Source organism: Kwoniella shandongensis, chromosome 3, assembly GCF_008629635.2.
Source record: "Kwoniella shandongensis chromosome 3, complete sequence".
In the NCBI taxonomy this organism is placed as follows: Eukaryota; Fungi; Basidiomycota; class Tremellomycetes; order Tremellales; family Cryptococcaceae; genus Kwoniella; species Kwoniella shandongensis.
Genome location: NC_089289.1, coordinates 1,800,000 through 1,827,839, shown reverse-complemented (window position 1 = coordinate 1,827,839; position 27,840 = coordinate 1,800,000). Strand labels below are relative to the sequence as shown.

Genomic DNA, 27,840 nt, shown 5'->3' with positions numbered 1-27,840 from the left:
CCCCTGCTGCTACCTATATATCACCTCATACCACTTCTTCTTGGAATCAAATCTGGGTGAAACCTTGCCATATCCAAATTTCTGATGCTGCTGCTGTTACTGGCTCAGTATCTGTTGGGAGGCTGATAGTAGCTGTGGTGCTGGCCTGTTGAGTTCATGGATGACTGGGTGGATGGTGCCTGCCCAGAAGCTGATGAACCTGGCTGGACAAGATAGCCATTTGCATCATAACCCCAGCCATTGGGGACTGAGCCATAAGCAGGAAGAGGAGTGGCATTGTACTGCATATCAGAGGTATAGCCCTGGGACTGAGGAGGGTTGTCATAGGCATAGCCCTGGGACTGAGGAGGGTTGTCATAGGCATAGCCCTGGGACTGAGGAGGGTTGTCATAGGCATAGCCCTGGGACTGAGGAGGGTTGCCATAGGCATAGCCCTGGGACTGAGGAGGGTTGCCATAGGCGTCAGTGCTAGATGAATACGCAACCTGGTATGATGCTGCAGGCACATAAGATGGAGCAGAGGTAGCAGAGGTAACAGAGGTAGCAGAGGTAGCAGAGGTAGCAGAGGTAGCAAAGGTAGCAAAGTGTGCAGTGGAAGACCTAGAAGCACGCCTCGCATCAGCCTCTTCAAGGATCATGTCAATGTATTCCTCTGCTTCTGCTGCATTTGCAACCTTGGACTCAGAGCGCCGAAACCTGTTATTGAGCCACGCTATTGCTTCGGTCCGATTTTTCGTGTACTGGTTGTACTCCCAGTCAGACTTGCTTCTTCCATCGGTCAGAGCGGTCAATGATGCTGTCACTACCATCTTGAAGGCGGGTGCAATGTTCTCTGAATGATGAGGATACAGTGTCATGTTTCCCTGTCAGTTGGTGATCTCTCATGTGGTCGACTGCTTCCGTAGGGCACTCACTGTCAAGCTTGAACCTTTCGTAACGATTCTCGCACACCATTGTACTCTGGTTTCTTTCCTGGGTGCTGGTGGCTTGGTGGTATGAGTAATTGAGTGATTGAGTGATCAAAAGTGGAAGGTTGTGGGTGTGAGGAAAGTTGACAGTTGGGGTTAAGTGCCCCTTGTAAACCCCATAGCCCTATGACCTGTACTATAGGCAAGCTGTCCATTACAAAGGATAGTTTTGGACCATGACATAATAAGGGATGTCAACCAAAAGGTAACTTGTGGTACCCTTCTATGGTGTCAAACAACGATCTTGAAAGGTAGGGTCCATAGCTTTTTATGGGAATGCCTGTTGTGGATGTCTCACTGTACATACTAAGCGAACAGTCTGAGAAGCAGAGCAAGGTATTGTACTCTTGGAAACACATTTCTTGAAAGGGAAGTGGCACAGCAGACTTTTGTTCCTGCTGATTCTCTGGTTTCTGCTTTGACCAAACAAACAACACCATGTTGTGGCACACTGATGGTGTGCCCGCCTTGTACAATCCCTGGTGCAACCTGAGCTATCTGAGCCAACATTGGAGCAGGCTGTCAGAGGCGGGTCCGATGACAAGCCTGTACTGGGCAATACAAGATCCGAATAGGTGCAAGTCCCATAACGAATACAACGAGTCAAGTACCGAGTGTACGAGACATGGGGTTGACTAAGGGTGTGCTTCGCCTCCTTAAGTGGGGTCGTATCGACGAGCGAAAGGAAAAGTGTGTAGTCAATTATTGCAACAGAACAGACTCTCGGAAAGGGCATTTGCTGATATAACACGACTGATGCATATTCAACCGTTCTATATACCACTTCGTAACCTAGCATTCCGTAGACAGACAACTAAATTGAGGGAAACTCTATAACAAATCTTGATCCTTCCCGACAAATTTCACTTCTTAAGCGATCAGAAGAAGAAATCAGAGATCTTCTGACCCTTTGTCCTAGGTTTAGAAGCTCTCTTCTCCTCTGACGCCGCCGTCAATTGCTCGATATGGTCGAGATCGGAAACGAAATCAATCTCTTGTGGAGGGATCCAGAATTGCTTTCGCTTGTGCTTGATAACATCGTAGATCTTAGCTCCGATAAGAATGGCGAGGAAGATGAAGACGGATCCGTAGGCGAACACGAAGTCCTCAGGTGTGAAGGAGCCGGGAAGGAAGACGTAGTAACCACTGTGGAGGAAGTGAATTATCAGCACTGGCACGTCTTCGAAGAGTGACGCACGCAGACTCACCTGAAGAACAAAACAATAGGAGACCAGACGAGGAGATACCATCCTGAGAAAGGCTGGAGGTAGCCTCGAACGGGAAGGAATCCGGTGTTCAAAAGTTTCTGAGCAATGAGACCTTTTCGGAATCGCAAGTAGGTGCTGTACAGACGCAGGACGTCAGCTTTGATACCAAACACCCGCTGGAGGGAGGGTCAATCACTCACATCGCGATGACCGTCCACGAGACCAGTTGCGCTGCTGTGACGAGGTAAATCCACCAGTTCAACACCTTGACGGTACCAGACGACACTGAGAGGTATGACAAGCATCCAACGAGAAGAGTGACGGTGACCGCAACGTAAGGTACACCATGTCGGTTGAGTCGGGCGAACACCTTGGGAGCTTGTCCCTTGAGAGCGAGAGAGTAGATAGATCGAGAAGAAACAAAGGTGAAAGAGTTGGCGGTGGAGAAGAGGGACACAAGGATGAGTGCGTTGACGATGTCGGGCAGGACGGGAATGCCAAGTCGGTTCATAGCTAAGGGTGAATGTTAGACCAGGCCGATGCAAGGTTAAGCCTGCGAACACTCACAGATAACGTAGGGACTCTTGGCAGCTCCTGGAGCACCGGCTGAGATGGCACCGAGCAAGTTCTCATCGGTGGCTGAAGCGGCGATACCAACACACAATGCTCCGGTCATGTAGAATCCGACGATACGGTAGATAGTGGTGTTGAATGCCTTGGGGAGGACTCTTCGAGGGTTCTTGACCTCACCACCAATAAGGGAGATGTAGTCCGGTCCAACGACTCTGTGATTGAAGTCAGCACGGCTCCGATATATATAAGATATAGGTTGACTCACGCGAAAGTCGCCCAGGAGATACTGTCAAAGATACCGGTGACGACCTTTCGGGCGTCAGTGACACCAGCGAATGGGCCAGGGTTCTTCCAGAATCTGAATCCATATTTGTCGTGAAGAGGGTTACTGCAAATAGGACGCTCTGTCAGTTCCAAGTCCCAGCTGCATCTCTCAAAGCGGACACACTCACCCTCCACACATTGTAATAAAAGTGTACAAGGTCAAACCAGCCATGAGGAACAACTTGGTGACACTGATGTAGAATTCGATCTCTCCGAACCATCTTACACTCCAGATGTTGACCATGAAGAGTAGAACGAGACAGACCGAGATCATGACCGCTGGGTTGAGGGTGGTTGTCCAGTATTCGACGATGACATTGATAGCGGTGAGCTCGAAACAGATCAAAGCGAGTTGAGTGATGATATACTGAAGTCATATCGCGCATCAGTCACCAGCGCTCCATAACGTTTCAGTAGCAGCAGTTCGCACTCACGTTCCATCCGACAGCCATACCCAAAGACCAGTCAACGAAACGACCGGCGAATGTCACAAAACCACCATCAAGAGGTAGGAGACAGGTCATCTCGATCAAACAGTTGCTCGCAGCCCAGACGACAGCAGACCATAACCCGACACCGATGAGGAGACCAAGTGGTCCGGCCGATGTCAATGGGTTACCGATAGATACGAAAAGTGCTGAACCGATAGATCCGGAAATTGCGATAAGTTGGACATGTCGCATACGCAGACCACTGTCATTCAGATTCAGCAATGAACACCTCAGGGTGGGGTGGAGTTCGAGAGCTAGCTTACCGGTGAGGATCATTGGCGAGGTCTGCAGCGTTGTGTGATTGAGAATTTGTAACTTCGGAGACAACTTCTTGTGGAACAGAAGTTTCACCGTACTTCTCATCTTTGTCTTCGAACGACATCTTGATTGTGGACCCAGTTGGTGTATTGAAGGAAAAAAACGGGGGGGGGATAGACATCACAGGACTTGCATCGGATTACCTTGACTTATCTATATATACACAATGAAGTAGGTACAGAATATAGAACCGAGACCTCGCTTCGAGATTGGGACCTTTCCATCGGTCCGTGACGGATAAGGACTAGCTGACTATCACCCGACCTTGGCCCCATGATTGACTCTGAAACTAGAGCTATGCTATCATGGGGCCTTCCCTTTCCTAGACGTGAAGACGCGGGCTCCGATACCATGCAAAGGGGGTTAAGGCGCAAGACGAAAGGGATGTCAATCGAAGAAGGGATCTAGCTAATCTCTCTCGCAACCGAGAATACCGACTTCAGGATAAGAACAAGCTTGGCAATACATACGTACTGTATCTACCGCTGCCCTGATTGGCTCACACGATTAGCGCCAGCGTCAGAAAGATACGCTGTAGCCGCTCAGCGTTTGAAAAGGCGCGCCCGGGCGTGTAATGTTAGGTGCCGTAAGCCATGACTTGTCGTTCATATAAGCCAGCCCGTTATCGGATGGGACCCGAACAACTGTGACCGGTTATACCACTCACTTCATCACGTTGTATCCTTGCGATCGCCTCTCCATCGAGACCTCTACCTATACATCTCTACATAACAAGACACACCCACTATGCCTGACATCGATTTGATCCGAGACCGATCCGCCGTAGGATCCATGAGTACCGAACGACTTCCCATCGTCGATATCTCACCTTACCTCGATCCCTCCTCCACCGAGGAAGCTCGAAAGGCTGCCAGTCAAACACTTGACAAAGCATGCCGAGAGTTTGGTAAGTCCGCTCTTCTCTCTCCAGTACTCTGCAGTATTGTTGGGTGCTGACCATCATTTGACATAGGTTTCTTTTACGTCACGGGACACGGTCTCGCACCAGAGTACATGAAATCGCTCTTGGACCTGGGCCACAAGTTCTTCGAACAATCCCAAGAGAAGAAGGATTCGATCCACATCTTCAAATCTATGGACGGTGTCAGAGGCTACCAGAAGCTCGGCGAGAATGTGACCTACGCTAAGCGGGACCAGCAAGAGGTGCGTGAGGCTCTCCTTCCTCAGATCAGAGGTGTTGGCTGATGCCTTGTAATCTAGGCATTGGACATCTACCCCGAGCCCGAGAACCCATCGTCAGCACGATTGGAGGGTAGTCAACTCTGGCCTTCTGATGAAGATCTGCCAGAGTTCAAGGCTACCTTGCTCGACTACACTGAGAAGATGTACGTCAGCCTTTCAGATCATCCTGTGGGAATGTGCTGACAAAGCATGTTTTGTGTAGGAAGAAGGTCGGACACGCTTTCATGAGGGCGATGGCCGACTCGCTCGGGCACAAGGAAGTCTTCGAGGAGCTGCAGAACGACAACTACTGGTGAGTGATATCACCCCAGTCATGTGATGACTATCGCGCTGATGAGTATGACAGGGTTCTCCGAGTTATCGGTTACCCTCCCCTTCCCGAAACGTTTGACCTCGACAAGGGTATCTCATGCGGTGCTCACACCGACTATGGGTGAGTCCATTCACTGGATACGAGTCGTCAGATGATGCTGACGGATTTGTGACAGATGTCTCACTTTCCTCCTCGCCGATGACACTCCCGGAGCTCTGCAAGGTACGTCGTTTGGCCCTGTGTAAGCTGTGTGGCAAGCCTGACTTCGTTTATGTCCCATTTTCAGTCGAATCCAAAGACGGCAGCTGGATCCCCGCCGACCCTGTCCCCGGCGCATTCGTCGTCAACATCGGAGACATCATCGACACTCTCACAGGTCACCAATACAAATCTACCTATCACCGAGTCATCCACCGCGGATCAAGGTACAGAGTCTCGATGCCATTCTTCTTCGAGCCTCAGAGGGATCAAGTCATCCAGCCTTTGCCCGGTATGACACCTGCTGGAGAGAGCGTCAAGCCATTCACATACTTTGATCATCTCAAGGTGAGTACACAATCACTCCCAAGATGGGAGATGTATCTGACGTGATGGATAAATTCTTTACAGAGCATGATCTACAACCATTTCGTGGCCAACGACGCGCCTTTGCCCGAGAAGCCTAATGTCAACGAGTTGACTCAACGTGGTTAGGTCGTGGACGGAATGGAATCCTGTGGATCTTAGGTTGTCATTTGGTAGACTCGATGCGATGCATAGTTGTACGATTTACGGAGCACTTTGTCTACAAACACAAAAGGGGGTGCCTATACGCCACGCTGGGTACCCTTCCTTATCTCGGACGGAAACATCCTGAAACAACGCTTGGACTTCAAGGGACCGATCGGTCTACACACCACGGTCCGAGCGCATCGCAACGCCACACTTTACCATCCTCAGCCTTGTCCCTACATAGGGCTACATGACTTGTACGAGTTTCATCTACTTCAATGTCCTCTTCATCACCGCGCAATCAACTTTGCATCTGTGGGACCAACTGTGTGTATTGTACAGCATTGAAATATCATGTCTACATCGTTTCACTTGCCAATGCATTGTTTTGTATGCATAAAACCACAGCCGTATGCTTTTTCATTACCCTATATGCTCCTTTCCCTTCTACAACTCATCGACCGATCGACCCTCCTCAACCTGCTCGAACTTCTTCTCCTGACCATCGACGCCCAACGCGAGGATCGAAAGGAAATCATACACCATATCAGCAGCCGCGATAGCCGAGATTTCACCTATTTATATCGTCGCCGACGTCAGTTCGGGACTTGTCAATAGCCTTTCGCAGCGGGCACTTACCGTTCGTGTCGTATGCAGGGGCAAGCTCGACGATGTCAAATGCGACGATGTTGAGACCGACAAGAGAGTGGAGGATACGACGAAGTTCTCGTGATGTCCAACCTAGTTCGTTGCATCGGATCAGCTCTACTTATCAGATTCATAGAGAAGATCAACTTACCACCAGACTCGGGTGTACCAGCTGCACAAACGTAGTACATTCAGCATCAGACACGGATGAACAAGGAACACAATCACTCACTAGCAGGCACGTAAGATGGGTCCATGACGTCGACGTCGAGAGAAATCACGACGGGTCCATTACCGATCCTCGCCTTGATCTTGTCCGAGATCCAATCAACACCGTGGTCGTCAATGTCGAAAGTGTGGATGAGGTCGAAACCGGCTGTAATGTCGTCGTCCAAATCTTCGGGACCCTATGTAACCAGATCCACTCATCAGTTCTTCGAATCTCACTAGAGTGCCTTCTCCGGAGAAGGTAAACAGTAAGCAGATCGATACCCATGACTCACCGAGAAACGGGTTCTGATACCGGCATGAATGGACGAGTTGGGCTTGATGAAACCATGCTCATAAGCGTGCCAGAAGAATGTACCGTGGTTGAGATCGGCTTGGACGGAGACGCTGCCCAAGTATCGGTTAGGGTTCCAGGTGTCGATATGGGCGTCAAAGTGGATGACGGAGACGGGGCCGTAGACTTCGTGCACAGCGTCAAGGATGGGGAGGACCTATGACGATAAGATAGTGTGAGCAGGTGAGACAAGCTCATAGACCAGACCACGTAAGGAACAAGGGCGTTAAACAGGTACAGATATAGAACCACTGATACCAGCTGAGGAGGTTGAAGGAACAAATTGGGTCGCGCTCACAATAGTGTGATCTCCACCCAAAGCAACGATACGAGGATGGTACTCGCCATCCAAACCCTTTTGCATGTTCAAAGACTTCATCTTCTCCTCTGATTTCACAGGGTGATGGAGCAACGATCGATACGCCGCATTCACTTGCTTGATAGCGGTAGCTGGGTCGAAGGGTGTGACGGGGACATCGCCGCAGTCGAGCTAGAATCGAAGTCGCGAGTGAGCTAGGCTTGGGCGCTGCCTGGGACTGAAGGGCAGTAATCTACCCACCACGTCAAGTCCGCTGGTGTAGGGGTTGATCTCCAATCGACTGGTGTAACCTCTCTCAGGTCGTTGTCGTCGAGAGCCTAACAAACCAACGTCGACGTATCAGCTTGGTTCCACATCGTTCATGATACTGGATGTGACATACCAGCTCTCAAAGCATAAGGTCCGAACCTCGCACCTATTGTACAGTCAATCAGCCACTATCCCGAACAACTATCTCGAGTGATCGACAAACATGGACCGTGGAATGAGCCCCACTTACCAGGTCGATAAGAAACCGCTGAATCGAACGGGATACCAACGAGAGCAATATCATATGCCTTCTCAGGCTCGTCGAGACACTTAGCAGTAGGCAGATGAGCGAACGTCGTCACGCCGCTGAAGCTGAGATCAGGAGTATTGGCGTAGATCTCGTTCCATGGGTCGAGACGACTGCCGTCCTTCGACTCGGCGCGTGAGTGCGAGTGCGAGTGCGAGCCGAGGGCAAGCACGAGGGTGGTGCTGGTCGCAGCCAATGTGAGAAGAGCGGCGGGGAGAGAGGTGTGCATCTTGCTATTGTGTCTGTTTGGTCGACGCTGTGCTGAAGTATGGAGGGGCTCGTGTTGATGATGAAGAAAGATGACGAGGATGAAGGTGTCGAAAAAGTAAAGATCGCGAGAGAGATCTCGGTTATTAAATCTCACAAATGAGAGAGAGGGGTTTCTAGGGAAACGAAAGAATCATGGCGCTGTTGGATAAACGCCCGGCTAAACCGCTAGCTCGTCGCTTAACCAGTTTGTGTCCAGTGCACTACTAGATCACCCTATTTCAAGCATACCGAGACATGGCTTGGCAGCTATGATGCATAACCGTGGACCGAGGTCTCGTGACATATATGAATGCATAGTGTCCTCTGTAAGGTGTCTCGGTTTAGCTGATCATCAATGACGATGCAGTGTCTGTGCTCCGAAGGGTAGTTAGTCACCCACCGCACCGGATCGCCGTTCAAAAGCCACCAAGGGGCGTGGCGTGGCAGCCGCCCAAAGCGCGCGCACTGACCGTCTTCCGACACTCCCACCATCAGATATTATATGCATAGTAGTCCATATGATACAGTATTATAATCACTAGTGTACACGCGAATGCGTCCTTGTCGGAGGTACCGAACCGCCCGTATCCCTCAGTCCATCTTCCAGTAACAAGTCCTCCCGCATAGCTCTTCCAACATCATCTTGATCTACTCCCTCTCTAGAAGATGATTTCGCGTCTAGTCCATCACCAAGTTTCTTCTCTTCGTCTGTAGGGCTTTCGACTTCATCACCATCAGCTGAAGAGGACGAGTTGCCATATGCTCGCTCAAGACTGTATGATTTAGTGAAGAATGTGAGCTATAAGAATGAGAATCGTCAGCGCATGCACAGGCAGGTCAGTCAGCGAGCCTGCTCTACTCACAGCCAGTGCAAAGCACAAGAAGCCACATCCGATGATCCAACACAGCTACAAATCGCGACGACACCCATGAGCATTCTGCAGTCTTGGCAATTCAGACAAGCCTTACTCACTCGCATGGCATCTGCAAAAGCTGCAAGGACTTGCACTTTCATCGGACCATCCGGCAATGAATGTAGCTCTCTATATCCTTCTGAACCTGTCGGGACGTTGAATGCTGTACCGAAGCCTTCGATCGCCCTGAACTTGGAACGAAGACCCGTATTGAAGATTGCAGTGAATACTGCAACACCTACATAGAACATGATCAGCGAGCCGTACACCCCCTCGGTTCTACTCGCACTCACCTATACTCGCTCCCATGGACCTTACAAGGACCCACGCAGCAGTAGCAGCGGCCATATCCTTCCCCGGCATAGAAGCCTGGATGACCAACATCGGTGTCGAAATAGACAGACCGATCCCGAAGGCCGAAAAGACTTGCAATCCTTCTTGTGTGGCGTATGAGACGGTGGAGGTGTAACATGCGTACCATAGACCGTATCCTATAGCAGCCATAGCAAAGCCAACCCATATGATAGGTCGGACAATATGGAATTTGGCAGTGATTTGACCAGCTACCAGGCACAGTGTCAGATCAGGGGCTTTCTGTGAGAGCATCAGACCAGAGTGATGCAACCTACCGATGATACCTGCCACAGCGAGAGTGACAGAGAATGGGATGAGATCGATACCAGATCGAAGTGAGGAAGCGCCGCCGACCTGAAACATGGTGTATGTCAGTACAGTGTACACTGTGATTGAGTAAGATTCCCGATATCACTCACACCCTGGAAGAACTGAGGTAAGAGGAACTGTGCCGGCATGAACATGAGAGACTGGAAGAATGATCCAAACATGAAGAACAACGGAGTACGCGTCGTCAACATTCGCTATAAGCCAAACACATGGGACATCATGAGCACTATCCCTTTTCCTGAGGTCTGGATTCCAAGCTCACCGCTGGGACGATTGCGTTCCTCTTCGTTGTGAGGAAATGGACGACAGCCAATATCATAGTGACGATACCGCCGATTATTACACCATATGCTCGAGGACTGCTGAAGCCATCATCGGCGGCAGTCGAAAAGCCAACGATGATCAAGGCGGCTCCTGTCATGATCAACACCCTGAAATCGAATGTTGTCAGCTATTAGTCCATATCAATCGCTTAAGACTGTCTTCACTCACAGGCCTAGAAAGTCGTACGATTTACGCAGACTGGCGATATCGCCTCTCGGAGCTTGTTTCAAATTGAGGAAGAAGAATAGAAGGACAAGCACGACAGCGCAGATCGGGATGTTGATATCTGATTTGAATACCTTAGGTCAGCAAACCGATCGAGGGAGGCATTTCTTCACATCGGTTCTCAAAATGCGAACAGCGAGCAAGACTCACAAAAGCACCATCGCCTGTCGAATAGTATGAGTTGTCAGCAATATTCAGTATGTGATCCTGGAGCCATAGACTCACCAACTAGCTTTCTCGGTAAGGAGACCACCAAGGATCGGACCCAACGTCCCCGCAACACCCCACGACGCAGCCATCCATCCTTGATATAACCCTCGCTTGTTCAGCGGTACGATATCGGCTGTGTGGCATAATGGACTATTAGTGCGTGCCAACGTCATGCGGCGGTGAGACATGTGGCGAGACATGACTGCATGGGAACAGGACTTGCACTCACAGGTAACGATCAATGTCAGACTGACAACTGAACCTCCACCTACACCAGCAAGAGCTCTCGACACGATCAACCTAGTTCAGGACAACAGCGTCAGCTCTTCTAGCAGGAACAGATTGGTGCGTCTCCAACAGCAAAGGGGCGTTGTTCAACGTCACAACTCACCAAGGACCATTCTTCGCTGCTCCGCACATTGCCGAGAAGATCAACAAGATAACTACAGCCGCGTACAGGGCGGGTTTGCGTCCGATTATATCTGTCAATCTGCCCGTCACGGGGTTCATGATCACCTGAGCTAGGAGGTACGATGTTCCGATCCATGAGTATTGAGAAGGGGTGGTGTTGAATTGTTGCGCGATGGTAGGGAGGGCTGTTGCCACGATCTAAGAGTAGGGCAAGGGGTTGAGGGAAAGGCAGATTGGTTTTTAGCATGGGCAAGGGTGTTTGAGACAAGGGATTTGGGATGTATCGCGACGAAGTGCGTCTATAGTGTATGGAGAAGTACTTACAGATTGGTCTAGAGCAGAAACGAACGCGATCAATCCAAGTCTGTACACGAATCTCAAGTTCAGCTCAAAACCCCTTTGCCCTGCCGACAGAGATAGGTCACACTCACGCAGGCATCACAATTGCCAGATTATTATCTGGTATCTCCGCATCTTCAAATTGTCCATGGTGATGATGACCCTCCTTCTCCTTCTCTTTTACACTTTGTATTGTCCTAACATCCTTCTCATTCTCCGATGAATGACTTTGATCAACTTCATGTCCTTGTTCGATATCCGTATCCGTGATAGTAGATATTTCATTTCGTTCTACTCCCGAATTGGGATTATGTCTTCCCGGTATCCGCATCGCGTCGATTTACTTCGCACAGCAAAGCAAAAGAAATATAATGATCGTTTACTCTCGTCAAAATCGATGCCAGGTCCAGCGGTTTGATAAACGATAATTTTGTGGAGTCCAGATGGGCGATGGCCTTGGGAATGAATACAGATACACAGAGAGAGAGAGACAGGCGGAACTATAACGATGTAGATGTGTGATTCTTCGAGTGAAGGACTATATGAGTGTATACATGTCTCTTCCTTTCGTGCACATGATCAGCTGTCTCTTCTCGTCTGCTCTTGCTTCAAATGCGATCCAGTCCAACATCGTGGGCACGAAGCCAAGTGTAAATCCAAATATCTTTCGGTCAAAACCGATAGATTTTTGTGGATACGGGGGAAACTCGGCCCGTATAAAAAGCAAAAAAGTGGAGGGGTTCGAACGGCGCCGGTATGGCCGTCTATTATAAAGTGCAAAAAGAGATAAAGCATAACTTAACTACAGTTTCAAGGTTGCACAAAGAGCGGTCGGTATGCATGTCTTCCGGTTGCGCGATGACGCATCTCAAGTCCTGGGCCTGGGCGAACAGGAGGAGATGAATGGATGGATGGATGGATGGATGGATGGATGGATGGATGGATGGATGGATGGATGGATGGATGGATGTCAATGATAGTCCATTCGGTATATCATTAGTGATCAGCTGGCTTGGCGTCCTGTCACGCGAATAGTGGAGGGTGGATAGGATCGTAGACCAATGTCACTCTTATAACTGAGTTATTACTGCACCATTCAAATGAACGAAGTCGGCGGTACAAATGAGGGCGTTTTCGGAATTCAGTAACATTTATGAACGTCTCGGAAGATTGGCGCCTGGGGATGTTTCGTGTGCGGCACATTCGTCGTTATCACTCTCCCAAAGTCATCTCTCACACCATCATGATCCTCAAACCGTATACAATGCGCACGCTTACATCGCTCGCACAGGGTGTATCCACCGATAATGAACAAGTATAGCTACAAACGATAATATGATATATGTGTGAATTATGTCTACCAAACGTGTCTGTCCAAACAAGACAGAAATCTACAAAATGACCTCCTCCCCCATGACCGCTTACACCACATATGTTTGTGAGTCTCCCCCTTATCGATACGACGAAAGTTCACGCCGCCATACTCGCTACGCGAACCAATGGACTAATCGCGCAACTCTACACCGACACCCAAGTCAATCGCACAACAAATAACCTTTCCCCAAACCTGTTGAAGTGGTGTAGATCTAACCGACCACGCACCTGTAAAACCAAATACCAAAAAGGAGGAAGAGGAGGCTAGTCAGCAAAGATACTTCTATCTTGGGGAGCGAAATGCTCAATCGACCGTCAACGCACCCGCTCGAGAACCTGAGAGACACAAGACCGGTTGATCAGCTTCAATTCTACCAGACATGAGAACATAAAGGTACTCACCACCAGGATGACCGTAACGATTCGACCCAATGTACGATCAACTTCAACCTCAATCTAGGAGAACGGATAGGTAACAACCTCGCTTTCTCATACTCGTCAATTGGCATGACCTAGTTGACGTATCATCAAAGTCAGCACTGTCATCACTCGCCCCCGTCCCATGCATCCGTCGATGATACTTACCAAAGCCATCCAGTATGAGAACTCGCTTGGATCTTCTGGCATCACCCCGTAGGTATTGTTGAGTCGTTGCAACAGCCAAGGGGCGCTCCCACTTCGCAGTTGATCAATGAACGCCCGACAGATCGTCATGAGCTCCTCGGTCGTCTCGGGCGTGTCGTCGATCGAAGTACCCGAAGATGCGGTTGACATTGCTTGAGATGCGAGGGTTGCAAAGTCTACCGGACCGCTGGTGATACCGTTGCTCCCACCGAATGCAAGGGGATTAACGGCACCTGGCACGTTGGGTGGAATACTCGGCACCAATGATGCACCGGAGGCCGTATTGGCAGCCGCTGGGGGTGTCGGCGACGTCGTAGTCGTAGTCGAAGTCGAAGCTGCCGCGGCCAAAGCTGCAAGTGCCACAGCACGTGCTGAAACGGCCTCGCGCTCCATGACGATTTCTTCCTCCGGTGAGACATCATCGATCCTGGTAGAATTTTCCGAGATCGAGAATAATTAGCATTATTACGACGATTTACTCAGGTACCACTGATCCGGCTTTCCGCCCGAAACTCTAAAAAGCTTCGCAAATACGGTAATTCGAAAACTCACCTTTCGATCCTGCCCACTGTGTAACCATCGAGGTTGCCCTTCTCCAAAAGTTTAAATCTATGAATACCGACGGTTTCAACCATGCTTCGGCCATCGGGTAACATCTGAACGCTTTGAATCTCCAACATCGTTCCGTATTCCATGACTCCTTGAAGTGTGGGCGCACCAGTCCCTCGAGCGGGAAGTACCATTCCGAACCGAGGGTTGGTGGATTCGATACAACGGCGAATCATGAGTCGGTATCGGGGCTCGAACACATGGAGGATCGTCGGCATGCCAGGGAACGCCAAGGTACAGACGAAGATGGGTGTATCGAGACGTGCATCCCGTTCGTCCCTTTCGATCGCAGCTTGACGTTCAGCGTATTCAGCAGGGAAAGCGGTTTTGACTGTAAATTTGCATGCAAGGGATCAGCGCTGAAATACTTTGTGGCGTTCATTTGATGACCCACGGATTGTCACCAAGACCTTGTTCACCGCATGGTCCTGGAAAAATGCAAAACTCGGAAGATCTTGGCGACACACGGGACACCTTGAGGAGTGGTCGAGTGAACGTGAAAGGCATTTAGAGCAGAATGACTGTCGAAGGGTTCTTGATCAGCCAATGTCTCGGATAACGTAAAGGTCAGAACACCGAAGGCAAAAACACTTACATGTTGACAGGGGGTGGTGACAGGCTCGTACAAAAGGAGTGCGCAGACGTCGCATTCCAGCATACCTCCCAATTCTTTCTCAAATGGCCAATCCTCGACTTGATTCATCGTTGGTCGCATCCGTTGAGCGGATCGGTGGTCGTGCCTCCGACGTTTCGAGGATGTACGAATCATGGCCGAATCACCTAGCTCCGCGTTGAGTCGTGACGTGCGAACAGAGGGCGAAGCAAGATGGGAAAAGTCTCTCGCCAAGTCGCCCTGAGAGCCAGAAGGTCGTACTTCTTCCTCTTCGTCTGACTCCTCGGTAGCATCTGATTCATTGCCGCCACGACCGATGTCCTGGTCCGATTCGTCCACCCGCATCATTTCCCTCTGTACCAAACGCAAGACCTTCTCAACCGAGATATCGAGCAGAGGAGATCCGCCATCGGTTGGTGGTGGATCTGACGAGTAGGCAGGAGGTTGCGGAGGTGGTGGATAATAAGTGACACCAGAGGCAAGCATTTCGCCGCGTTGAGCACCGGAACTGATGAATCCACCTTCGGCACTCAGATCGGCGATATCAGACAAAACCGCAGACGACCCAACGCTGGGACTGTACCGCTTGCAAGTCGGGATCGGACACATCACAGCCGCCCATAGATTCAGCCGTTGTTGATGTTGTCGTTGCTGAGCGGCATAGATCTCGTGAGGCGCTTCGTGAGTGAACTGAAGGGGAGGTGGAGCCGGAATTGAGATGTGACTGGAAGAAATTGTGTGACCACAAGGTAAGGTAACAGGGTGGTGTAGAGCCGGTGTAACACCATCGGTTGGTGGACAGAGCGCACAGGCCAGAATTCGGCGCAACTTCTCTACCAAAGCCCTCTGCCCCTCACTTCGAGTCATGGCCTCGTTGACATCCTCTGAACCCCCTGCCATAGGCATGTCAAAGCCGCCGATTCCGTCTCCTCCCCGACCGCGCGCGAAATCTGGAATTGAGCCAAACGCAGGAGGAGCAGCAGCTTCGTCCGTAACAGGGTTACCAGAAGCAATTGGGTGAATCGGACCAGCACCAGTTGTACGAATGCCAAGTCCGACGTACGTTTCAGTCGCCGACCGTGGGGGTGGAACGAGCTGGGCAATATCGGGAGGGTAAGTGCCGAGGGTTTGCTGTGTCACATCGACCGGAACAACGGGCAGATTCGACCTAGAGGAGGAAGGAGTAGGCTCGTATGATCGTGTTCTAACGGGATGGGGTCTACCGGTGGGTGAATGAGAAGGCATCTTCGCTTCTGCGATACCTGCAATCGCATCGTCATGTGTGAGGACCTTGTCACGAGGATTGGCGCGGGTCGATCGAGTGGTAGGGCCGGCATCGCCACCTCCTCCACCTCCATTACCGCGATCATCTCGATCTGTGCTTCTATTGGCCGTCCGCCTGAGACTCCGTCTCGGCCTGACGCTCGATCCTGCCGATCCTAACCCTTCGTCTTCTGACAACCACCGATTGTGCTCATCCTCGTGTGGCTGTGAGTTGCGACGATTGCGTCGGAAGTTGTGCGGAACATTGGCGGTTCGCCGCCAGATTCGCTCGCCACCGCCAGCCACTGATTGTTGTGGAGATGTAGGGGCAGTCGAATGATCGGGAGTCGGGTAAAAGCCGGATTGTGAATTGTCAGACATGGATGAAGAGGATGACAATCTTCGTCTTCGAGATCGGGATGGACCTGCTTCACCGGCCGAGGACAAGGCGGTCGTAATAGAGGCAAGTTGAGAAGTGGAAGAAGAGGAATGGTTGTTGAGAGTGGTGTTATTGGTGGAAGAGCGGTCATTTAACGCTTCCTCTGCCGAAAGTGGAGTAACACGGTACGGCGGCGGAGGAGACGATCGGGACATTGCAGTTCTAGAGGTATGAGAGGCGGAAGGTACAAACGACATGGCGATGCACCGATCGAGAGGTGATGAAGGTGATGAGGGTGGTGGTGGCGTGTGTGGCCAAAAAGTTATGTCCTCGATCTAATACATCTGTCTTTTCGCAATAACGATCCAGGCGGTGTCGGTGTGAAAGATGCTGATGATGTACGGTACAATTGTTAGTTGAAGCCGAGTGGTGATACCTGATCGTGAAGGAGAGTAAGTATACTGACAAACCAAGCTATAGATATATGCGGGATGCTTGACGGAAGAATGAATGAAAGAATAGAGAGACAGTGATTGATCTGACGTTGTGATGGATTGTTAATCATCCGATGCCAGCGGATATAGAAGACTAAAGATTATTGAGAGGCAAAGTCTCGAACTTTGTTCTCGAACAAGGTTGGGTATGAAGTGAAGTGAAGTGCATGAAAGAAGCAAGATCTTGCTGGTGAATGGAGACGAAATGACGTGAGGGGGAAGTTGGAGATCAAGATCAACGATCTGGGATTTGAAACTCACTTAGAAGCCGATTCCTGCTCGTCGATGAGTATCCGATGTGTTTGTTCACTTGTAAGATATATGATATGAATGGGTCTATCGTTGACAAGTCGAGTTCATGATACAGATGCTAGATGCGATGCTTGTGGAGATTGATAATGTAATTGAGATGATGATGAGAGAGAATGAAGAGGGTTGATGCAAAGAGAAATGATGTTTGAATACGACTCCACTAGAACGGTATGGTGTGCACGGTATGGTGGTCGATCATCAGCCCTCGATTGTGGCGATTCGGACCCTTTTTTGCTCATATCTCGTTTTCTACAAATCAAGTCACACATCGACGAAAACACTGCTGCCTGCTGCTGCTGCTGCTACGTAGCCGCTCTCAGCAACCCTAATGAAAAGTAACGGTATGCATCATGTCTCTTGCCAGTTCAATCAAAGCGTCGATCTATTTTCTGTGCAACGTGTCAAATTGGGATTCGACAAGCATTGGTGCTGCAATTATGCATTCGGTCAGTCGAATGAAAAATACACAAAATGTTGTTGGGCTCTGGGCTCTGGTACGGTGACAAACCTGACCTGTCCTGTCCTGCGGTTTTATTTTATCCAAATCGTTCAATAGCCGCTATTGTCGATCTGCCTTGCTACAAACTCTCTTTACAGCGCGCGAAGATCAGATCGCAGCGGCCTTGATCGTCGTTGAGCCAGGTATTCATTCAGCCACAAGGACCAAAGATCCGCATGCGTCTTTTCTCTTGTTGCATCCAGCACCCAGCGCAGATTGGGATGTTTTAGAAGATGCCAAAAAGCTGTCATCAACACGTTTCGTGGCGGTGAGGGAAAACATCGCCATCGATCGGGAGAGAGTACAACGTCCCCTCACCGCTCCGCTTTCTGGGTAGAGTCCCACACAGTTTGTTTAATTGTGGCACAAAGAGACTTATTACGTATCTGCCGTCATCATTCCGCCATCCTAAAATACCAAAACAGAAGAGATCTCGGTCAGTTGAAATGGTACGATCTTAAACGGAGGGAGTGTTTAGATAACACCTTGGGAAAGGATGGTAAAAGAGTGCCTGTCTCCGATCAAGTGGATATCGCAGTTTGTTGTATGTTGCCCCCATTTAGAACCACACCGAGCGAGGTGGATCCTTCTCACATACACCTTGTTATCACCCATTCGGGATTTCGGACCGGTAAAGGTGTACTATACTCGTACCAATACATTGAAATCCATTCGCTGCTGAAATCTATAATTAACAACTTCGTGTAGCTGTTCTTGATTTCTTCACCAATCATCGAGAAATAGCGATACAACATGTTCAGACAACTAGCAAGACAGGTCTCGTCGTCGGCGTCGTCATCGTACATCGCAACAACAGCGCGAACATCTGCTTTTCGACAAGCGAGCCGCGCTCGATTTGCCTCTACTTCGACAAAAGTCCACAGTCGACCGACTGGGGCTATAGCTCTGGCTTCAATAGTGGCTGCGACGGTCGGTCTTGTTCATACAAGTAATGTACCATTCTCATACCAGGTGCTGACATGACTCCCGGTGTACCAGGGTATCGCACTTACATGGCAAGCATTACTACCTCCCATCCGAGCGGATGAAGGCAAACACGATCATCTAGCTGGGACGAAGCAAGCTGGAGGACAAAAGCTAATAAGTTACGAGGAAGTACAAAAACACAAGACGAGAGACGATTGTTGGGTCATCATTGATGTAAGTTAGCTTTCTCCCTTTCCGCCTAGACATAGCTGACATCCATCCGACTGTACAGGGGAAGATCTACGACGTTACCGAGTTCTTGGACCAACATCCTGGTGGGGCCGAGATCATTCTTGCGAATGCCGGTAAAGATGCTACGTTAGTCGATCCGTCCTGGGTGTCTCAATAGTTGTAGGACGTAGCTGATGTGTTTATACACCATACTACAGGAAGATATTCAAACCTTTACATCCACCTGACGCGCTCGAGATTCTCGATCCGTCACAACATATCGGTCCAGTGGATCCACTCACAGTACCCGCTCCAGTGGACGAAGAACCAACAGAGGAAGAGAAAGAGAAAGAGGAGTATAGGAAGAAGATGCCGGGTGTGGACGCGATGATGTTATTGAACGACTTTGAGGATTGGGCAGAGAAGGTTTTGAGTGGGACGGCTTGGAATTATTACAAGAGTGCAGCGGATAGAGAGATCAGTGAGTGGAATCCTGTTCAAGTCATCAAACGCCGGGGGTATCGGTGCTTGGTTGAGCAAAGACTGATGGCTGCCTCTCAACCTAGCCGCACAAGAAAACCTTGACGCATTCCGACGATATACTTTCAGACCTCGGATCCTTCGTAATGTTACGGAAGGTAGCACGGACACGGAATTTGTCGGGATGAAGACTGCTTTACCAGTTTTCATCTCACCGGCAGCCATGGCGAAGCTTGGACATCCATTGGGAGAGGTCAACTTGACTAAGGGCGCAGGAGCATGTGGCATCGTGCAGGGTGTGAGTGGCGTTTTCCTGCACCATAGAGATCAAGTCTCAATACCACCATGATCTTGGCATTGTTATGGGTTCATAACGCTGATCCGCTTCTCCTGCACAAACTCACAGATCTCCATCAATGCCTCATGCTCTCTTGACGAAATCATGGCTGCTCGGAAAGAGGGTCAAGAGGTGATGTTCCAGATCTACTTGAACAAAGACCGATCTGCCTCTGTCGCCTTATTAGAAAAAGTCACCCGATTAGGCGCATCGGCCATCATCTTCACCGTCGATACACCCTGGAGAAGTAAACGAACGAGAGATGTTAGAGCGAAAGCGCAAGTCGCGCCTCCGCCAAATAGTGAAGGTCAACAGAAATCAAAGGCGCCGCTGGGTGTTAGTCAGGCTATCTCTGGATACCAGGATACCAATCTGACCTGGGGAGATATTGATTTCATCAGAGTGAGTAGTGCAGGTGCTCTCTCACGTTACGTGTTTTGGGAAGCTCGACTGATGTACGTGATCTCGTAGAAACACACCAACTTGCCTATTATTGTCAAAGGTATTCAGAGTATGGAAGATGCAGAGCTGTGTGCCAAGGCAGGCGTGAACGGCATTATACTGGTGCGTGAACAATCACTGTTCTCGACGTAGGTGGATTAAATGCTGACAACTGTCTTTTTTCTCTTTGCGCTCAACAGTCTAATCACGGAGGTCGACAATGTGATTAGTGAGTATACCTTCTTTGGTTTTGTATTCAGACTTGCGCTGATGCCATTGTCCCATCCTCGCAGTGCTCCAGCACCAATAGATCTACTCTACGAGATGCGATGTAATCGGCCCGACCTATTCGAGAAGCTCGACGTGATGATGGATGGCGGTATCAGATCCGGTGCGGACGTCGTAAAAGCCGTTGCATTAGGTGCGAAAGCTGTAGGATTGGGGAGGACGTTCCTATATGCGAACGGAACACATGGGGAAGATGGTGTCGTCAGAGTTTGTCAGAGTGAGTACAGTATAACGGGCCCATACGTCTCTTCGTTGGCTTACGCATGATTTTTAGTCCTTGCGGAGGAGATAACCAACACGATGCGAAATATCGGTGCTACCTCAATCGCTGAACTCAAACCTGAGATGGTGGGACCTGCCGGACCTTGGGTAGGGCATAACGCCCCTCCTTGGGCTAACAAGCGGGCGTGAAGCAGGTGCAGCATTTGAGGTTTGTAGTCCGAGCTCGGAGCGATGAGGCACATGTACGTTGTATACAGTAGCAATGTTCACTTTGCATACATACAATGCATCTATTATCAAACCTTGATCATCCAGCCTGCTATTTCTCCGATTTCGCTAGTTGATCGTATTGTGGAGAATGGCTCATTTAGCAGCTCCACCACCGCCGCCGGCGGGTTTAGGTTCTTCAGGTGCCAATTGACTGAAGAGGAAAAGAGCCGCTCCGAGGATATACATCCAGTACTTGGCGAGGAAAGTCTTTTCAGGAACAGGTTCGATGGGTGCTCCGGTAGTCGTGTCGATAGGAGGAGGCGGAGCGAGTGATGGTCTGGTCCCGTGTCATGTAATCAGCGTATGATGCGGTGCGATTCCAAAGATGGAGAGTAAGGATAATGAGACGAGGATTGTCAAGAACGGGCGGGAAGAACAGGATAAGAAACTCACCCTCTTGTCTTTCCAGAAGTATATCTCTCCCAGACGATTTCCTCGGGTTTGGAAGGCAGTTTGACAGAAGTCGAGTTGGTGGTTGTTTGACACGATGTCAAGCTTGAGGACGAAGGTTGGATTGAAATGTGACTCGGGATGAGGGAATCGTCAATGTGGATTCTGACTTTGGGCGGGGAAGAGAGGTAACACTGTGGTTTGGGACAAGATATCAGAATAACGTCACTTGAAAGCCGAAGCGTATGAGCGGATAGCGATATATCGTTGTGGGTCAAGACCCATGATACACGTTAGGTTCCAGGAGGAGCCACCACCCGATGCGCTGAGAGGTAATTTACGTGATAGATTGGATGGCAGACTCACAGCTCGCGTTGAAGCAATCAACCATTCGTCATCCTCCTCTGCTGCCACTCCAACTTGATACCACCCTTTCCCATCATCCGTTTGTCCAACTTCCTGCTTCCCTGTCAAAGCATCAACTTGAAGATCTAATGATCTTGCAACGGGCGTGAATGAGCCGAAAGAGACGAAGGGGGGAGGGGTGGAAGGTGCTGGATGGGGTAAGAATCGATGGTGGACAGTGTATGTATTTTGAGCGAGTGCCAACGTCGCAAGCAGTAAGACCGCGAAGAGCGGTAACAGGGTGGGAGACATGGTAGTGATTAGTCGTATTTCATAGGATGAAGTGAGATTGTAGCTGATCAAGACAGACGAACTTGTGTATTGAGTGGGACGTACCCCTTCGCAGGGAGCAGAGTGGAGGTTGGACGAACGGAATCAAATTTCGAAGGGACAAGCAAAGTTTTGAATCAGTTCGTGTCCACTTTGCTACCAACTATATCATCTCCCTATTCACAATATCTGATCTCCGTACTTTATTCACACCCATATATAGAATCACGATGTCAGCCCGACCTCTCAAATCAGCTTTGAAGAAATCTTCTGCCTCTCGTCCGGGTCCTTCCAAATCCGCTGGTCATGCTAGCACCTCGACCTCGACCTCTAAAGCAGGTCCATCAAGTAGCGGGAAAGGCAAAGCGAAACATTCTGTTACTATCGCCAAGAAGTCACAACGATTAAAGGGACCCGACTTGGAGAGTGGTAGCGAGAGCAATGCTAGTGGCTTCGGAGGAGAGAGCGACGAGGATGAGGATGTCGAGATGGGGGGAGGTGACGAGGATGATGAGGGGTTGAATACGGATGAAGAGATTGAGAAGAGTAAAGAGGGAAAGGTGAAGAAGAGCACGAACAGTAAGTCGCCTCGATCTCCATACAGTCTATCATCTATCATCTGGGGAGGGGACGAACCAACTCGCATCGCAGCGTGGTTGTTGCCGTCAGCCATCCCGCAATTCGCAAGGAATGAAGCTGATTCGACCGGCTTCTCATAGAACGAAAACGACCTGCTACGACCGCATCACTTTTCGGTGAAACACTCACATCCCTTCTCTCCGATCCACTGACAACCAAAACCCAACAAAAGAAACTCAAACCGACTCCTGAATCCACCTCGGCTGCGACCACCACTAAAGCGACCACATCAGGTGGACAACAACCCATCTTGGCACTATCGGCTCATAAACCGCCTACGAAAGCTTCCGTCTCGTTAGAGGCCAAAGCTAAGAAACAGGTCAAAGTTGATAAACTAGAAAAGGAGGATAAGGCGAGAGTGAAGGATGTCATTGAGGGTTGGGCGGAAGGTGGCGGTCAAGAGTTTGAAAGAGGTTTGAGAAAGGTGGCTCAAAGAGGTGGTGAGTGTTTGAGGGTGTTCTTCTCACGTTGGCGGTATGGCTCTATCTTGGAGATTGGTTGTGATTCCTCTTCTTACATGTTGTGACTTCATTCGTCGGGTCTTTGCTGTCACTTCGATCTCCGCTACTCCTCCGTCGACATTGCAACCATATCGTCATCTCGCTATTTGACCCCTTTTATCCTCGATCGACCTTCTGACTGTTCCTGCTATGATCATTCGCTGACTCTACTACTGCACCAGTCATCAAGCTTTTCAACGCCATCCTGCTCGCTTCCAAGAACGCCGAAGAAGCAACCACCTCCCTTTCCGCGCAAGCGAAACTCAAACCTGACGGACCGAAGAACAAGAAGGAGAAGGATAATATCCTCGGAAGAGGTGGCAAGGAGGACGTTTTGACGAAGGAGACGTTCTTGGATATGGTCAGGAAGGGATCTACGAGATGAGCAGTGGGCAGTGGTGATGGGGTTTTATGAACTGAGGGCATCATAGTGGCTGCACGGGATGGTATGCGTAGGTCTCATTGGCTAGATTGGTCTTCTCGTATCTATGTATATTGTTTGCACGACCTACTGCAGATGGAAATTCCGTCGAATTCCCTCGTAAAGAAAGGCAAGAGCGCGAGGACACAAACTCTGTCACGTCCTCAGTCCGTTTGGTTCACACTCATACTTTTGGTCTGGGTTGCGGACCTAATTGAGGTTCTGTCTGACCTCGTTCAAGACCATGCCTTTTTAGACGACGACGCGATAGTGGCTCTCACACAATACAAAATTCACGACGGGTGTTTCTTTTCCTGCGCTCATATGGCGAGAATGACTTTCAAGACGCCGTTTCTGGCGTAGATTGTTTGCCGCATAATAATTCAGTCTCCTGCAAGCTACCAAAAGTCTGCACCAAGAGACAACTGAACAACTGCTGGGGCCAGGTGGTGCCATGTAATAATCCATTGATGCATTGCCTGGCTCTCACTCGTATAAACAGCTCATCCCCTCCATTCCTATATGTATATGTATAAACAGCTCATCCCTCTCTATGCATCGTTCATATATACACACCATCACTCTTCTGTCTGTATGAACAGCTCATCCCACTTCCACAATCAGTCCAAACCTATGCCAAATCTCCTTCAAATCAGGCACCTGATGTCTTTGCTGTGAATCAGGCTCACTGAGGGGGAGGTTGATAGTAGGAAGATGAGGGATAATATGAACCTGTGGGTGGCTGGCCATATGTTGACTGGCCATAAGTGTGTTCATGAGAACGGACCGGATACCCGTTTCCATCAAGATAGTGGCCGTCAGGGACAGGGAGGGGTCCGTGGGAGGCAGGGGCATTGTATGATGCATAGGAGCCCTGAGGTTGGGAACTGTATCCAGGGTAGCTGTGAGGGATTGGGAGGGGTCCTTGGGAGGCAGGGGGATTGTATGGCGCATAGGAGCCCTGAGATGGGAAACTGTATCCAGGGTAGCCTTGGGTGACTGGAAGGGGTCTCTGGGGAGCTGGGGCATTGTACTCAGAACTGGGGTCGTAGCTTGCAGACTGAGCATAGAAATCACCAAGAGGGGCAGTGGTCGGGAGAGATGCTGCAGGTTCAGAAGACTTTTTAGTGGAAGTTGCAAGGCCGCGGGACTTAGCAGCGTCATCAAGGATGGCTTCGACAACCTTAGTGACCTGTGAGGTGTCTGTGAGATTCAATTCTTGGAGAGGTTCGTGATTGTAAGTGATGTCCTCTTTCAGACGTGAGGGATCCTTCTGGGCATTGCTAATGCGATTGTCAGACCATTTGATGACCCGATCATATGCTTTTGTCATTGCGGCCTTGGCATATTTTGACTCCAAGGAGTCTAAGAAAATGAAGAAGATGATGATGCAACATCTCATTTGTCAACAAGTCACTTTATGTTAATACATTGGTGCAAAGCTCACGATAGACTTTCAAATATTCAGAGCTATGCACAAGGTCCTGCATGATTGCCCAAAGAGTTGTTGATGTAAGGAACTGAGTGATTAAGGTAAAAGTTGTAACTTGATGAATGTAGTGGCTGAGGGAGAAATCTGGATCGATTCTGGGTTGTTGGAACCCCTTATAACCTATTTCCCTACTGATAGCTTGGTCCGCAGGCTGTCACAAACTAGTGACAGTCTCTGATCATGATGTCATGGGGAGATGATGGCAAGAAGTCTTCGGTAGTACTTTTGACAGCAGTGGCAAAGCTCCTTTCATAAAAGGTGGACAAGACAGCAATTCACAGCCAGTGGGTTTCATTATTGTTTCACTACACAATACTCCGGGGTTGACCAAGAAAAGAAGGAACGGCTTCTTTTTTGCTGCATTTCCCTCACACATTTGCAAAGGAAGCTGCAACATTGGTGTTTTGTGTGGTCTATGATCTACTTCACTTGACTACAGCATTCTATGCTATGTGAGTCTGCTTCAACCACCTATATAGCTGCTACCTCAGCAAACAAGCTTTTGGTATGGCTAATGTTGCTTATGGGGTCGCTACTAGCCTTTGTGTTGTGCACCACCCAGCCTGTCGACCATACCATCAAAATGTGGCAGCATGGAGGGGATATTCATGTTGACATACCTACTGTTGCATCGTCTCACTATGACTTCCATGACTCCTGATGAGCACCTAGCCTTCTTATCTTTTGTTGCACATAATGTTAACCACATGCTCCTTTCTTTTCTCTTGTGTATGTACAGCTCTTCAATAACAGTATTATTGTGCAGAACAATTATGCCTGATGGGTGCAACAGATCCCTGTCCCTATTGATGATCACCTCATCTCACCCTGAGACTGCAACACCAAAATCCAGAGTCTCCCTCTTGACCACAGGCCTACTCCCGACAAGCAGATCAATAATGGCCTGAACACAGTGCATAAAGCTTGGTCCCTACCGGCTGTATGGTGGCTGACCCTCACTTCAAGCCCCCCAGAGTTTTCAGTACCAGTTGTAGCAGAGGATATGAGAGAAGAGTTGGCCATTCTACTGAACTGCGCAGGGATATCATGGCAGCCAGTGGCACAGAACGGATGGCCCCTAGATTGCACATCATGAATGAAAAGATCACCAGTATAGGAATGCTGCTTCATGTTCTGGGGAGTAGGCAGGCGCCAAGCAGCATAAGGGGCACTGTTGTGTACACCGGAGAAATGAATGGGGATTTGTAAAACCTGATGAGCGCTATTGCTGGCACTGGGATATGAAGTAGTTTCATAAGATGTCGGAGGCTCACAAAGCAGTGCAGGGGCTTGGAGAGATGTTCTAGTCAAACAAGATGCTGCAGGGACAAGACCCAGTGACGTGAGTGAAGAAGGCCTATCAAGTGTAGCAGCCTGATCGAAGATTGCTGGGGCAATTTCACTCAGGTCTCCATTTGGTGATAAGATGGACTTCTCCCACCTTTCCCTAAGCCATTTGATTGCTTGCTCGTGATTAGTCTCGCATGCACTCAATTTGTCATCTGACAAATTGTTGGCTGCTGTCACAGATTTTGCCATCACCAGTTGGGAGTCTATGGTTGTCCTGTCTAATAAACCAAATGTATGTCAGCCTTTTCATTGTATCAAATTTGTGAGCAATTTGAAGCATCATTGAGTCACTTGTCATCTTCGTAGATGTCATCATATCCTCTGCCAGGCATGTTCTGTGAGAGCTCGATAACAATTAACAAAAAAGATTGGCGAGTTGGATGTTGCATAATGTGTAACAGTGTTGGCAAGGGATTACTTGACCCATTTATAGCAAGAAGCCCCTTTTTCCTGTATGCCCCTGCTCAACACGACTCTATCTGGCCAGTTTGACATGAAGCACATCCTCCGATTATGATTTGGTAGGGGACAACCGCAAAAAGGTTGATGTAAAAGTTTGCACTGCTGTATCACATTTGCCTTCTTATGATAGGCATTGCAAGATTCAGCACAGTGCTCAACAACATTAAATACCCCAATTTGCTGCAATGTTAACTTCATCTGGCTGTTTCTGTTGGATTACCAAGATACTACATCTTGCTTTGAGGTTTGGCCTTGCACTTCTCAATGGCTGCAGTGTACCATCTTCTTGATGACTGTAGCAAGTAGCAGATTTTCTTAGGTTTACATTGCCGGTGGTTGGACCAGGAAGGAGGGTCGTTCATGCAGGACATTTCCAGTGTTCTGCAATCTGAAAACACTGCCTATGGAGGGAGTGAATCCTTAGCACAAGTTGAAAGCTTGACCAATGGGGCTACGTTGGTGTATGGTAAACAGTAGTGGGCTTTGAGCGGAATGTACTAGGTGAGAGGTTGCAATAACACAATGCCTAGCCAGTGGCCAACTACCCTATCCGAGCATTGCATCACACTATAAAAGGTCAGGATAATCAGGATTCTGCTGAATCTCCCGATTCTGGCGATATACCCAAGAATGTTGGGCTTGGTAGTTGTCATTCATGACAGAGGTGTATATGGATGTAACGCTGAGAAGGTTATGGTGTACATAGATGGAAAGGCATGCACAGATATCTAGGGGCCTAAATCTGATATGATACATACATGAGTTAGAGAAATTGCCCATAGGGACCCTGCTTGCAATTTGTACTGTAAGGAGGTGCTGCAGATGATGACACTTGACCTTCAGCATCAACCCGCTGAGGCCACACCCTGCCATGGATGAATATGCATGGCATTGTGAATCGCCATCACCCATCCATCGACCCTCCCACAGGTGACTCAGCCCCGAAACCAGCAAAAGATGGATTAAGCTATTTTAGATCATGTATATAAACCTATGCA

The 27,840-nt window shown here is 49.3% G+C and overlaps 9 protein-coding genes across 9 annotated transcripts; 3 read left to right on the top strand and 6 right to left on the bottom strand.

The window, feature by feature from the left end:
• Positions 1 to 104: 104 nt before the first annotated feature.
• On the bottom strand, positions 105 to 857 carry CI109_102007 (uncharacterized protein; the record flags this gene model as incomplete). The annotated part of the gene is made up of 1 exon (XM_032007678.2): positions 105 to 857. One exon carries the CDS (start codon positions 855 to 857, stop codon positions 105 to 107), a length of 753 nt encoding a protein of 250 aa, XP_031858024.2.
• A 989-nt stretch (positions 858 to 1,846) lies between these two features.
• CI109_102006 (uncharacterized protein) lies at positions 1,847 to 3,946 on the bottom strand (the record flags this gene model as incomplete). Its single annotated transcript, XM_032007679.1, has 8 exons — positions 1,847 to 2,114; positions 2,177 to 2,311; positions 2,377 to 2,689; positions 2,744 to 2,961; positions 3,015 to 3,137; positions 3,202 to 3,440; positions 3,508 to 3,766; positions 3,828 to 3,946. 8 exons carry the CDS (start codon positions 3,944 to 3,946, stop codon positions 1,847 to 1,849), a joined length of 1,674 nt encoding a protein of 557 aa, XP_031858025.1.
• A 683-nt stretch (positions 3,947 to 4,629) lies between these two features.
• On the top strand, positions 4,630 to 6,091 carry CI109_102005 (uncharacterized protein; the record flags this gene model as incomplete). Its single annotated transcript, XM_032007680.1, has 8 exons — positions 4,630 to 4,789; positions 4,856 to 5,046; positions 5,104 to 5,228; positions 5,288 to 5,377; positions 5,432 to 5,518; positions 5,574 to 5,620; positions 5,685 to 5,944; positions 6,008 to 6,091. 8 exons carry the CDS (start codon positions 4,630 to 4,632, stop codon positions 6,089 to 6,091), a joined length of 1,044 nt encoding a protein of 347 aa, XP_031858026.1.
• Positions 6,092 to 6,556: 465 nt separating this feature from the next.
• CI109_102004 (agmatinase) lies at positions 6,557 to 8,423 on the bottom strand (the record flags this gene model as incomplete). Its single annotated transcript, XM_032007681.1, has 9 exons — positions 6,557 to 6,684; positions 6,749 to 6,850; positions 6,909 to 6,929; positions 6,990 to 7,164; positions 7,261 to 7,476; positions 7,618 to 7,809; positions 7,879 to 7,955; positions 8,021 to 8,053; positions 8,138 to 8,423. The coding sequence occupies 9 exons, from the start codon at positions 8,421 to 8,423 to the stop codon at positions 6,557 to 6,559; spliced, it is 1,230 nt and encodes a 409-aa protein (XP_031858027.1).
• A 558-nt stretch (positions 8,424 to 8,981) lies between these two features.
• CI109_102003 (uncharacterized protein) lies at positions 8,982 to 11,881 on the bottom strand (the record flags this gene model as incomplete). Its single annotated transcript, XM_032007682.1, has 14 exons — positions 8,982 to 9,242; positions 9,307 to 9,351; positions 9,417 to 9,595; positions 9,651 to 9,920; positions 9,987 to 10,065; positions 10,131 to 10,235; positions 10,304 to 10,472; positions 10,534 to 10,651; positions 10,741 to 10,754; positions 10,816 to 10,933; positions 11,030 to 11,100; positions 11,192 to 11,409; positions 11,536 to 11,575; positions 11,643 to 11,881. 14 exons carry the CDS (start codon positions 11,879 to 11,881, stop codon positions 8,982 to 8,984), a joined length of 1,926 nt encoding a protein of 641 aa, XP_031858028.1.
• Positions 11,882 to 13,322: 1,441 nt separating this feature from the next.
• Positions 13,323 to 16,669, bottom strand: CI109_102002 (uncharacterized protein; the record flags this gene model as incomplete). The annotated part of the gene is made up of 5 exons (XM_032007683.2): positions 13,323 to 13,436; positions 13,510 to 13,975; positions 14,101 to 14,488; positions 14,552 to 14,678; positions 14,753 to 16,669. The coding sequence occupies 5 exons, from the start codon at positions 16,667 to 16,669 to the stop codon at positions 13,323 to 13,325; spliced, it is 3,012 nt and encodes a 1,003-aa protein (XP_031858029.2).
• Positions 16,670 to 18,470: 1,801 nt separating this feature from the next.
• Positions 18,471 to 20,832, top strand: CI109_102001 (uncharacterized protein; the record flags this gene model as incomplete). The annotated part of the gene is made up of 10 exons (XM_032007684.1): positions 18,471 to 18,647; positions 18,717 to 18,878; positions 18,937 to 19,022; positions 19,094 to 19,356; positions 19,442 to 19,653; positions 19,762 to 20,094; positions 20,164 to 20,256; positions 20,334 to 20,362; positions 20,427 to 20,638; positions 20,696 to 20,832. The coding sequence occupies 10 exons, from the start codon at positions 18,471 to 18,473 to the stop codon at positions 20,830 to 20,832; spliced, it is 1,704 nt and encodes a 567-aa protein (XP_031858030.1).
• Positions 20,833 to 21,006: 174 nt separating this feature from the next.
• Positions 21,007 to 21,960, bottom strand: CI109_102000 (uncharacterized protein; the record flags this gene model as incomplete). Its single annotated transcript, XM_032007685.1, has 3 exons — positions 21,007 to 21,190; positions 21,307 to 21,497; positions 21,670 to 21,960. The coding sequence occupies 3 exons, from the start codon at positions 21,958 to 21,960 to the stop codon at positions 21,007 to 21,009; spliced, it is 666 nt and encodes a 221-aa protein (XP_031858031.1).
• Positions 21,961 to 22,208: 248 nt separating this feature from the next.
• On the top strand, positions 22,209 to 23,502 carry CI109_101999 (uncharacterized protein; the record flags this gene model as incomplete). Its single annotated transcript, XM_032007686.1, has 3 exons — positions 22,209 to 22,557; positions 22,698 to 23,057; positions 23,300 to 23,502. The coding sequence occupies 3 exons, from the start codon at positions 22,209 to 22,211 to the stop codon at positions 23,500 to 23,502; spliced, it is 912 nt and encodes a 303-aa protein (XP_031858032.1).
• Between the last annotated feature and the right edge of the window lie 4,338 nt (positions 23,503 to 27,840).